This window comes from Patella vulgata, chromosome 5 (genome assembly GCF_932274485.2).
Source record: "Patella vulgata chromosome 5, xgPatVulg1.2, whole genome shotgun sequence".
NCBI lineage: Eukaryota > Metazoa > Mollusca > Gastropoda > Patellidae > Patella > Patella vulgata.
In genome coordinates, this window is record NC_065883.2 from 5,329,424 (window position 1) to 5,342,537 (window position 13,114).

The 13,114-nt window shown below is 34.9% G+C and overlaps 1 protein-coding gene across 1 annotated transcript in view; it reads left to right on the forward strand.

The window, feature by feature from the left end:
• Positions 1 to 13,114, forward strand: part of LOC126821635 (protein phosphatase 1 regulatory subunit 36) — a 30,286-nt gene that overhangs the window by 3,794 nt on the left and 13,378 nt on the right. The window contains exons 6-15 of the mRNA XM_056100890.1: positions 1,281 to 1,379; positions 2,344 to 2,484; positions 4,069 to 4,111; positions 4,406 to 4,488; positions 5,176 to 5,231; positions 5,692 to 5,797; positions 6,154 to 6,183; positions 6,523 to 6,606; positions 7,565 to 7,636; positions 8,848 to 8,909. Of these exons, the coding sequence (XP_055956865.1) occupies positions 1,281 to 1,379; positions 2,344 to 2,484; positions 4,069 to 4,111; positions 4,406 to 4,488; positions 5,176 to 5,231; positions 5,692 to 5,797; positions 6,154 to 6,183; positions 6,523 to 6,606; positions 7,565 to 7,636; positions 8,848 to 8,909 (776 nt within the window). The remainder of the gene's footprint in view (positions 1 to 1,280; positions 1,380 to 2,343; positions 2,485 to 4,068; positions 4,112 to 4,405; positions 4,489 to 5,175; positions 5,232 to 5,691; positions 5,798 to 6,153; positions 6,184 to 6,522; positions 6,607 to 7,564; positions 7,637 to 8,847; positions 8,910 to 13,114) is intronic.

A 13,114-nucleotide genomic window follows, 5' to 3' on the forward strand; every position in this document is an offset into this window, starting at 1 on the left:
GTCACAATTTTTATCCGATTTCAATGAAACTTGAAATATAGGTTTATCACCCTAAGATCTCGGTTCCTTTCGATATTGGCATCTATCGGACCGTAACTTCATGGATTATGGCCCCTGATTGTACGAAAATCACGTTTTTGGCTTGTGAACACTGTAGAGGTCAATATTTTTATCCGATTTTGTTGAAACTTGAAATGTAAGTTTATAACCCAAAGATCTCGGTTCTTTTCGATATTCGCGCATATCGGACCGTAACTTCCTGAATTATGGCCCCTGATTGTACGTAAAAACACATTTTTTGGCTTGTGGACCCTATAGAGGTCATACTTTTTATCCGATTTAAAAAAACGTATTATTATATCACTGTTAAACCCTAAGGACGGTTGAGTTCGAATTTTGTGAAAATTGGCCCAAAACTGACAGACAAAATGGCCGCCATTCGTTCTCAAATAGCGTAAAAATATGGTATATCAAGGTTGTGGACCCTATAGAGGTCACAATTTTTATCCGATTTTGTTGAAACTTGAAATGTAAGTTTATAACCCAAAGATCTCGGTTCCTTTCGATATTTGCGCATATCGAATTGTAATTTCCTGAATTATGGCCCTTGATTGTAGGAAAAATCACTTTCGTTTTAGCTTGTTTTCTATCCATCTCTCGAAAATGTGGGCGTATCCTGCCTGGCAGCCGCTGGTTTATTCATAGAGAATATTAAAACTTAAAGTGGGTAACCCACTAGAAACATAAACTCTGATTGGTTAATCAAATGTCTGATGTCATAGGGTCAAAAGATGCTTGTATGACCTCTGATGCAACCTTCCACTACAACTGGTTAGATCTTCATGTAGTAGATGCCATCGAAAGTATAAAAAAAATAAACGAAATATAGATGTGTATTTTAATCAGACTGGATGTTATATAAACCCCAATTCATTTCATACTGAGGTGTATTTGGGGGGTTGGATGGCTGAATGGTTAGCGTGCACGCGCTGTATCATAAAGTCTGTCATTGAGTCGACTGGCGTGGTTTCGAATCCCCGGTTGTACGTGACAAAGAGTAGGGTTGCCTGTCCAACCTCGTGGGTTTTCTCCGGGTCCTCCTGTTTCCTCCCACTGCTAAAGACCCCTACGCGCAAGCGAATTATTGAAATAAAATTAAACCATATGTTAGTCCCGAAATGACCTAGTTTGTGTCGAGTGGACGTTAAACCCCATTTCTCTCTCTCTGTGGTGTAATTAATATACCGGTACAGAAAATTTTATTTTTCTTCTACTTTCAGTACAGATGAATTTGATCATTTTCTATTAAATTTAATCACATATTTCAACTGTTTCTTTGAGAAAATGGCTCAAGATAAAAGGAAGAATCCGATGTATATGTGAGTTTTTAACAATTCTTAATTAGAGTATTGTCCCTTTAAAAGATAAACAGCAAAAAGTTGCTAATATTCAATCAATTAAAGTCACTGGAAAAGCTTAAAATCTTTTTTTAAATAATGCAAGTAATTATGTCAACATATTCTTTCCATAAGTATAACACGATCCCGAATGTCAGTGTGACCTGTCACTGGCAAATTTCTTCATTAGTAATTTCTGCTGTTTTTCGTGGGTAGTCGTAACTTTCCGTCAATAAACAATCTATGACCTCATTTTAGGCCGTCTGCTCATATTCTAGTCTATATTTTTATGAGCAGAAGGACTAAAATGATGACACAGATTGTTTATTGACAGAAAGTTACGACTACCCACGAAGAACGGCAGAAATTACTAACGATGAAATTTACCTGTCGCAGGTAATATTGACATCCGGGTTCGTGTTATACTGATGAGGTAAGTATTGGGGTTGACAAGGTAAATATTCTGAGTTGTTCAGAAGATATGAAAAACTGAGGTTTCTTCATGTACTCATGAAAGATCCCTCAGCAGTTGGAAATTGAAGAAGTTTAGACGGAAGCCCAGCTGTTTAGATAAAAATTGCCTCACTCGTATATCAGACGTAACCATGGAAAATGAAAATGACCATATGTTTGTCGAAAAATGGCCAAAGAATTGTGTGAAAGACCTGGTCCCGATTCACAAAACATTTTCAGACTTAAGTTAAAAGTTTACTCAACTTTCAATCACTTTTATCAGAAATATCTTTGATCCAGAAACAAAAAACTTTGTACATAGTTTCTTGTTAATGTATTTGATACATTAAAACAATAAAAGTTTTATATTTTAGTTAAAATAATTTTGAGTAAATTCTTAAGTCTTAGAAAGCTTTGTAAACTCGGCGCCTGATTTTGTATGTCTTATTGAAAACATTGACCCCCATTTAATTTGATTTCATGTATATTACAGAGAGCCGAGTCTGGCAGAGAGGAAAGCGCTTGCAGACGCCTGTGAAAGATTAACGGTAGCCCAGAAGTTATTAGGTCGATCTTATTGTATACTTGTTTTAGGATTAGGATTAGAAAAACAACATCACATGTCTTGTGGTTTGTAAGTATGCCAATTATTACAGTTATCAATGCTCCGGTCATCTGAGAGCCGTCTCCTGTATGTGCCACCATCCGGATCCCGTACCTTTGGAGACCGCTCGTTCATGGTTGTTGGTCCTTACTGGAGCTTAGAGCTTTTGACAAAATTGATATCTTCAAATCGAGACTGAAAACACACTTTTCCGTGAAGCCTACTGTGAAAGACTCCTGTTTTCACCTTTGTGTCATTGATGAATTTTCCCATGCGCGGTTGAGCAGTTTTCTGGAATCAGCGATTATAAGTATTTTCATTCATTTGTATAAAAAAAGAACACAATTTATATGGGAAATAATCACTGGTTTTATTCTAAAAGCATGACGTTTCGACAAGTATCCTCTTACAAGCAAACCGTGATAAGTGTTACTGGCAGTCATCAATGACACTGGATAATCATACATTCCTATAAACAGTGTGCGCTGGCTCACTAGCCTGGACGTTGCGGGTTTGATCCCAGTGTTGACCGAGAAATTTTATCAGGATTTTCTGACATGGTTTCCCATTGTCAGTGGTGCAGGACATAGAACCCTGACAAGGACAGTTGTCTAGTCATTTGGATGGAACGAAAAACCTGAGGTCCTGTGTATGCATTGGCAGGCACGTAAAAGATCCCTTGGCAGTTAGAATACAATGTAAGAGTAGGCCGTAGCGCCGCTGACAGGCAAATTTCCCTCATAGCACACTGTATGGCGTATCGTCATCTTCATCAGCCCAATCGGAGCAGAACAGTAGGATATTAAACCCCATTTCATTTCATTTAATTTCAACTGGCGTGGTTTCAATTCCCCAGTTGTATGTGACAAGGGGTGGGGTCGCCTGTCCAACCTCGTGGATTTTCTCCATGTCCTCCGGTTTCCTCCCACTGCTAAAGACCCCTACGCGCAAGCAAATTATTGAAATAAAATTGAACCATGTGTTAGTCCCGAAATGACCTAGTTTGTGTTGAGTGGATGTTAAACTCTCTCTCTCTCTATCTCTCTCTCTCTCAAATTTATTTTATAAATAGTGTAATGAGATAATGACCCTTTGACATAATAAAAACACACAAAAAAATCTCCCTCCCCATCAAATTTTTTGAAAGGGTTGTCTAAAACCAGAATATTTATTTTTATTCGACCTAACAAATGCTGACCTATGATATATGCTGACCTTTGACATATGCTGACCTTTGACATATGCTGACCTTTGACATATGTTTATATAGAAATTTTAATATATGGAGAATATTAATTTATGTTACATAGTTGCAAATAAACTAAAAGAAAGGGGATTTTTTTGAGTTGTCTCCCTTTAGTCTTCGAATTGTTAATCCAGGTTTAGTTGTGAAGACTCTGATTTTCAGAGGTAACAAACTACCAATATCTCCTTTGGAGTTCCTTCAAAACTTAATCTCCAAAAATTATCACAGATCTTGGGGTTAGGTCCCGACTAACATTATTTACAATATTTGAAGACTAAAGGGAGACAACTTAGAGAAAAATCAGATCTTATTTGCCCCAATGTACATATTATATACCTATGTGTTATGTAATTTATTTTTATTGTCAGATCTCGAGTATCTTCAACATATCAAGATAGATCTATGTTTGAGGTGAGTATATTATTCTTCACTGCCCATCCGAATAACAAGACACTTTGGGGGGGATTGGATGGCCGATTGGTTAGCGCATGCACTTGCATCATAAAGTCTGTCATTGAGTCATCTGGTGTGGTTTCTTCTCACTCCTAGAGACCCCTATGTGCAAGCGAATTATTGAAATAAAATTGAACCATATGTTAGTCCCAAAATGCTCTAGTTTGTGTCGATTGAACATTAAACCTCTCTCTCTCTCTTTCTCTCTCTCTCCTTCATTCTGTCATTCATTCATTCTATCTTTTCTTTCAGTCTTTTTATAATTTTTGTACCTTTGTTGTGTGGATCACATTTAGAAGAAGAGATTTTGAAATTGTCAAAAAAGAAATAGGAAGGTAAATATTTTAAATTGTAATTATTTTAAATTGTAATTATTTTAAATTGTAATTATTTGTAATTATTTTAAATTGTAATATTATTTTTAATTATAATTAGTAATATATTTTTAAATTTATTTTTAAATTTATTTTTAAATTTTGAATTTATTTTTAAATTTTGAATTTATTTTTAAATTTTGAATTTATTTTTAAATTTTAAATTTATTTTTAAATTTTAAATTTATTTTTAAATTTTAAATTTATTTTTAAATTTTAAATTTATTTTTAAATTTTAAATTTATTTTTAAATTTTAAATTTATTTTTAAATTTTAAATTGAATTTTAAATTTAAATTTAAAATTATTTTAAGATTATTTTTGAATTTTAAATTATTGGTAGTTTTTTTTAAATTGTAATTTTTTAATTTTAAATTTTTGAAATTGTATTAATTTTAAATTTTTGAAATTGTATTAATTTTAAATTTTTGAAATTGTATTAATTTTAAATTTTTGAAATTGTATTAATTTTAAAATTCTCATTATTTTTAATGGTAATTATTTTAAATTGTATTTTTTTTCCAATTGTAATTTTTTTTTTTCAAATGTAATTTTTTTTTTTCAAATTGTAATATTTTTTTTCAAATTGTAATTATTTTTATTTGTAATTGTTTTTAAATTGTAATTGTTTTAATCAATCATGTTACAGAATGTTACGATCTGATACATTTAACCCTGCAATAAGAGTCAAATATGCACAAGAAGGTAATAATCTAATATCAATATATTGCCCTTGTCAGTGATGCAGTACAATTTGTAGTCCTTCAGATGAGATGAAAACTGAGGTCCTGTGTACACTTTGGCATGCACGTAAAAGAACCCTTGGCCGTTTTTAATTCGATATAAGAGTGGGCCGTAGCGCCGGTGTCCAGGCAAAATTTCCCCTTTAGCACACTGTATGGATGTATGCACTTTTTCACTTGCCTAATTCGGAGCAGAACAGTAGGTCATTAAACCCCATTTCATTTTATTCCATTTTCATATCAATTTATTAATTTTTCAATTGTAATTGTTAAGGCGGCACCCATTTGCTTTAACAGAGAAAAAATCCTCAGGTAGAAAGAAAAAGAAGATTTAATTGCAGTGTTTTAAAAAAAAAACGTTAAGCAATTAATAATAAACTTTCAATTATTCACTATTAGATATAATTTGATATTTTTTTTAGAACCTAAAGAGGCGACCCAACCCACAGCTAAAAAAGATGTAGAAGAAATTAAGAAAGAAAACTCAGAAATTAAATTATCCCCAGCTGAATACAGACGGCTTCATCCGTAAGTTAAATAAATGATACCAATCTATTTGACAGTGGTAATAGGAAAGCCTTCTTTAAACACTTGGTTGAATGGCCGTGCGTGTTGTATCATAAGGTCTGTCACTGAGTCAACTGGCATGGTTTCGATTCCCCAGTTGTACGTGACAAGGAGTAGGGGCGTCTGTCCAACTGTGTGGGTTTTCTCTTGGTCCTCCGGTTTTCTCCACTGCTAAAGACCTGTATTAATTAATTAAACAAAAATTAAACCATATGTTAGTCCCCAAATAAGTAGAAATTTGTGTAAATAAAAATGGAAAAATTTATTGTTTCCAGTAATTATTAATCATTTTAAAATATATTTTATTTTTTTAACAGAAAAAGGCCAGCCATCAAATCTATTGTAAAGTAAGTAAATTGTTTAATATACCAAGTAATTAAAATGTCAAGCTACCATGGCAACATATGGCGCTGGCAATATAACCAGGAGGTTCAGGTTCAATCAAGGTGATGGCCAATAAAGTGTCTCTGGAATTTTCTGCATGGGTCCATTCCCCCTTGTCAGTGGTACAGGACAGAAAATCCATAGTCAAATATTTTTTAAAACAGATATTTTTTAAAATATTTTTTTAAAACAGATATTTTTTTAAATATTTTTTTAAAACAGTCAGATATTTTTCTTTTTTTTTTTTAAATATCAATATATATCTAATCAGTTTTATTATTATTATTATATTTTGTTTCCAGTCAGAGATCTCCGGCCATTGTATCCTTATTACCATCACCTAAAGAAGAAGCCCATTGGTTATTTAAACGGGCAACACCTTCAAGGTAACAAATGAATACAATTTGTTTTAAAAGAACAAATGAAATGAAATGGGGTTTAAAGTCCTACTGTTCTACTCCTGACAGGGCTAATGAAGATGGGCATACAGGGTGCTATGAGAGACATTTTGCCCAGGCAGCGACACTAGGTCTACTCTTATATCGAATTCCAACTGTCAAAGGTTCTTTTATGTGCAAGGGACCTCGGTTTTCCATCCCATTTGAACGACTATACGTTTTCCCTTGCCAGGCCCTCTGTTCTACACCACTGACAAGGGAGAACCATGCCAGAAAATCCTGATGAAACTTCTCATTCAACACGTGACCTCCCACTCACTGAACCACTGTGACACAAATTATGAAAGTTAAGCATATATTATGCAAGAGCTAAATCTGCCTATTGCAGGTCTTTGTTTAGTCCTGAAATGTTATCTAAATTATTAATTAGACATTATTTAACTTATCCAGATCATAATCAACTCTCGATGTCATCGCTAGTTTGCGTAATTTACTGGATTTGAATCTAATTTGGATAATCAAGACTATGTTTTTTATTGTACAGACTAGTAATGATGATCGGGGCTAGGCTTCAAATCCAAAAGCTAATATCTCGGTTCAGAGTGGATCAGTTTGACTGACATTTTCAGCATATCCTCTTTACATTATCTAGTTTTTAACTATTATAGTGAGAACTGTCAGCTCTTTATCTAATCTTCTATAATGTACCGTTAACTATTATAGTGAGAACTGTCAACTCTTTATCTAATCTCCCATAATATATTTTTAACTATTACAGTGAGAACTGTCATCTCTTTATCTAATCTCCCATACTGTATCTTTAACTATTATAGTGAGAACTGCCAGCTCTTTATCTAATCTTCTATAATGTATTTTTAACTATTATAGTGAGAACTACCAGCTCTTTATCTAATCTCCCATAATGTATCTTTAACAAATATTTAAGGTCTGTAAATGAAGATGGTAGCGATGAATTTAGTTTGGAAGATGATTTAATAATTAACATACAGAGATACAGGTAATTATGCAACAGGTAAATCTGCCTATATCAGGTCTTTTTTTAGGCCTAAAATGTTATTTAAACTATTAAACATGCATTATATAAGAGCTTAAAGGTCACCGGAAAAGGTTCATAAATTTTTTAAATAATGCAAGTAATTATGTCAACATATCCTTTCCATAAGTATAACACGAACCCGAATGTCAATATTACCTGCAACAGGTAAATTTCAACGTTAGCAATTTCCGCCATTCTCCGTGGGTAGTCGTAACTTTCCGTAAATTTGACGTCATTTTAGTCCTTCTGTTCATATTCTAGTCTATATTTCTATGTGCAGAAGGACTAAAATGACGTCACGGATTGCTTATTGACGGAAAGTTCCGACTACCGACGGAGAACGGCGGAAATTACTAATGTTGAAATTTACCTGTTGCAGGTATTATTGACGTTTGGGCTCGGGTTATACTTATGGAAAGGATATGTTGACATAATTACTTGCATTATTTTAAAAAAAAATTTATGCTTTTCCGGTGACCTTTAATCTGTCTATTGCAGGTGTTTCTTTAGGCCTAAAATGTTTTATAAATTATTAATTAGACATTAAATAACATGACAAGAGCTTATCAAATCTCGATGCCATTGGATGTCTCTGATATTAATTAGATTAGAACGGTAACCTTATGCCAAATTCGTATACCGGTACTATAGAGACCAGCTAGCATGTTGAACCAATTACATCAGATTGTGGGGCGGGGGGGGATGGCTGAATGGTTAGCATGTGCGCACTGTATCATAAGGTCTGTCATTGAGTCTACTGGCGTGGTTTCGAATCCCCGGTTGTATGTGACAAGGAGTAGGGTCCCCTGTCCAACCTCGTAGATTTTCTGAGGGTCCTCCCATTTCCTCCCACTGCTAAAGACCCCTATGCGCAAGCGAATTATTGAAATAATATTGAACCATATATTAATCCCAAAATGACCTAGTTTGTGTTGAGTGAAGGTTACCCCCCACCCTCTCTCTTGAACCAATTAGATCAGATTGTTTCTGAATTTAAGATTGATGAAAACGTTGTTAAAAATTGTTGATCTTCCCCTTTAAATCAAGTGGCATGGTTTCATTTCCCAGCTTGTACATGACAAGGGGTAGGGCCACCTGCCTTACCTTGTGGGATTTGTCCAAGGTCCTTCAGTTTCCTCCATCCCCTACATTCAAGCTTTCTCTGTTTACAGAATGGGTAGTCTATCTGTGGGTATTTTAAACTCTATTTTCAGAATGGGTAGTCTATCTGTGGGTATTTTAAACTCTATTTACAGAATGGGTAGTCTATCTGTGGGTATTTTAAACTCTATTTACAGAATGGGTAGTCTATCTGTGGGTATTTTAAACTCTATTTACAGAATGGGTAGTCTATCTGTGGGTATTTTAAACTCTATTTACAGAATGGGTCGTTTATCTGTGGGTATTTTAAACTCTATTTACAGAATGGGTAGTTTATCCATGGGTATTTTAAAATTTTCAGCATGGGTAGTTTATCTGTGGGTATTTTAATCTCTATTTACAGAATGGGTAGTCTATCTGTGGGTATATTAGGAGAACCATACAGTCAGTTTAACTCGATAACTTTAACACCAGTTGGAGCAGAAACAGAAGATGAAGAAAATGAAGGCGGAGACGGAAATGATAAAATGTAATATTCTAGATTATTCGTAATATCTTTATCTTGTTGGGGGCCGCAGTCGTCGTATGGTAGGACCTGAGTTCAAATCCCTTTTTCAGGGTTGCCACTCATGGGGCTGACAAGAAAAGTGTGTGTAGTGTCTAGAATGAGAGGGGACATGTACAGATTGGGAGTGCACGTTAAAGATTTCTTGCTAATTGGAATTCATAGAAAAGTAAATGGAAACGCCACATTTGCAAAGTGACCATAGAATTATAAAAAAGTATCCTGAATTAATCTCTAAACAGCCGAAGTATTATATTTACGAGACATTAAGTCCCCGATGGTCCATTCTTTCCTTGCCTTTGTCTTGTTATCCAGAATAACACATGATGGATTCATTAGTATTTTCTTTGATTGGCATTGGGTAATTGAACATATTAACACAAGGTACAATTTTATGGATACATATTATATTAAACTCGGTAATTGTGTATCCATAAAGCTTAGTATTAAACTCAGTAATTGTGTATCCATAAAATTGTACCTAGTGTTGATTTATTAGTAGTTGGTCAAAGTCACTCAATGAGAAAGGCACTGGCTCACTGACCAGGAAGGGGAGTTGTGTGGACGAATGGTTTAATGCATGTGCTGAGGTCTGTCATAGAGTCAGGTGGCATAGGTTCGATTCGCCGGTTGTTCATGACAAGGAGTATGGTCGCCTTTCCAACCTTGTGGGTTTTCTCCAGGTCCTCCGATTTCCTCCCACTGGTAAAGACCCCTATGCACAAGTGAATTATTGAAATAAAATTGAAGCAGAGGTTATGTCGAGTTGATGTTAAACATCATTTCTCTCTCATTTCATTTCTTTCTCATAAAATATATAACATTTAGTATTTTTTCTTTTCTTTTTCAATTAGAAGTGGAGATGATCTTGTAGATAAGTCTAACTCTGGTATGTTTTCTTTTATAATATTTTATTTTTTTATTAAAATTACATTTTCTTACAATCTGATTAAAATGCAGATCTATATTTCGTTACGTTTTTTTATACTTTGGATGACCTACACTACATGAAGATCTAAACGGTTGTAGTGGAAGGCTCTGTCCAAGGTTATATGAGTGGCTTTTGATCCTTGATTAAACAATCAGCATTGATGTTTCTAGTGGGTTACCTACAGTTACAGACCATTTCATTGGCTAATCCCTCACATCATCCAGAAAATGGGTTACATAACAACTCTTCCTGATACTAGTGTAGTAAAGACAAGAAAAACAAAATTTTGAATTAAAAAACAAAACGAAATAGGATCTGTGTTTTAATCAGCTTGATTTTCTTAAAAAAAGTATTTATCTGGTGGTTATTTCCAATAACAGGGGGGGTTGGATGGCCAAATGGTTAGCACGTGGGTGTTGTATCATAAGCCCTGTCATTGAGTCAACTGGCGTGGTTTCGAATCCCCGGTTGTACGTGACAAGGAGTACGGTTGCCTGTCCAACCTCGTGGGTTTTCTCCGGGTCCTCCAGTTTCCTCCATATGTTAGTCCCGAAATGACCTAGTTTGTGTCAAGTGGACGTTAAACCCCATTTCTCTCTCTCTCTCTCTCTCTCTCTCTCTCTCTCTCTCTCTCCTATAACAGTGTGGCAATTTTGGTATGGAAATTAGGGGCACTCAGTCTTATTCGAAAAATACTGGATTTCCCGAAAAACAAACATGGAGCACCCACAAGACAAAAATCTGAAGGTATCCCTGATCAAGTGACGTAAGGAGTTCATATGTGTTGATCTAATGGCTAACAGTTGTGTGAATATTAAAAGAACTAAACGTCCAGTAAACTCTATGATTAAACCGCGGAAAAAGAAATTGGTTTACTTATATTAGTTAGTTTGTTAACTTTCTGGTGATGGTTTACTTATATCAGTTAGAATTTACTTAGTCTTCAATATTGGTGGTAACTGGACAGCGACTAACAACAAATACAAGCTGGAAAAAAAGGCCGCATTATAAAGATAGGTTGCCAGGCAACGAAACATACGCCCACAGCAGCTAAATCGTCCGGGCAGTCAACAAGTGTTGTCGCATATTTTTACTTCTTTTGGTAATGAAACATTTATAATACATTAAAATCTGATTAAGAGTAACAACTCATGAAGTAATTATCAGAAAACCATTAGAATTTGTTTGGTTTTTATAAAGTTCTGCCCCATGCTAACGTTTAGTATACCAAACTTTTAATATCATGGATTTAGCTGTTCAAGTCATAAAAATTAATTGAAAATCAATATACTTGTTCGTCTCAAGATCTTAAACTCTGTGTATCAATCTGAAGTCAATTGGATGATAATTTTAGCCTCCAGAGCGGCACAAGATTTTTCAAAGTGATCAAGGGCCATAACTTTGACAGTAATTATCGGAAATTGTTGAAAATCAATAGATTTCTTCGTCTCATGACCTCAAACACTGTGTATAAATTTAAAGTCAATCGGATATTAACTTTAGCCTCTAGAGCATCCACAAGATTTTTTGAAGTGTTCAAAAGCCATAACTCTGACAGTAATTATTGATAATCGTTGAAAATCAATAGACTTCTTTGTCTCGTGACCTCAAACACTGTGTATAAATTTAAAGTCAATCGGATATTAACTTTAGCCTCTAGAGCATCCACAAGATTTTTTGAAGTGTTCAAGGAACATAACTCTGGTAGTAATTATCGAAAGTCACTGAAAATGAATAGATTTCTTCGTCACATGACCTTAAACACTGTGTATAAATTTAAAGTCAATCGGATATTAATTTTCGCCTGTAGAGCGTCCACAAGATTTTTTGAAGAAAATCAATAGGCTTCTTTGTTTCATGGCCTAACACACTGTATATTAATTTAAAGTCAATCGGATATTAACTTTAGCCTCTAGAGTGTCCACAAGCAATTGTGGACGACGGACCCACGGACGGGGGCAACGACAATATACGACCACATTTCAATGTGGGCGTATAAAAATAGATTCTTGCTTCATGCGGTTGTTTTCTTCCAATTAAAATGTTTTAATAGTAAGTGCAGGAGGACCGCACTACACGCAAAACAAAAATCTACAAGATAACCCTGCGGACAAGAGAGAAAATAGACATTGCACCAAATAAACAAATATCAAATCAAGTGAATGGATCCGGGGGCCATCCGTTTGAAGCAAACTTAAGAAAGATAAATTAGTTTGAATATGTTTTTAGTCCAAATATATCATCAATCACTCAGTTTGTGCGTAGGAAGGCATCTTTAACTTCTGACCTTAAAAAGTGGAATGTTTGGTTTGGAGGATATGATAGATTGTAACTCTATATATATATATTTCACTTTGTATACCTCGCATATCAGACATCAAATATCTACCGGTAAATGAGGAAATATTGGATTTCCCAGTGAGACATAAATTAATCTGTTAAATAAAGAAATTTGATTCTTTATTTGTTTATATAAAAGGACCAGTAGAAAGACATGACCTCTCGTTTATTCCAATCTAAATTGTTTCTGCCTCAACTACAACAGATTTGGTCTGAAAACAGTGTTAAGATTATACAGAGCTAGCATCATATTCACTCTCCCACTCTCTTTCTCTCCCTACTTCCCTCCCACTCTCTTTCTCTCCCCACTTCCCTCCCACTCTCTTTCTCTCCTCACTTCCCTCCCTACCTCTTTCTCTCCTCACTTCCCTCCCACCCTCTTTCTCTCCCCACTTCCCTCCCTCTTTCTCTCCCCACTTCCCTCCCTCTTTCTCTCCCCATTTCCCTCCCACTCTCTTTCTCTCCCCACTTCCCTCCCACTCTCTTTCTCTCCCCACTTCCC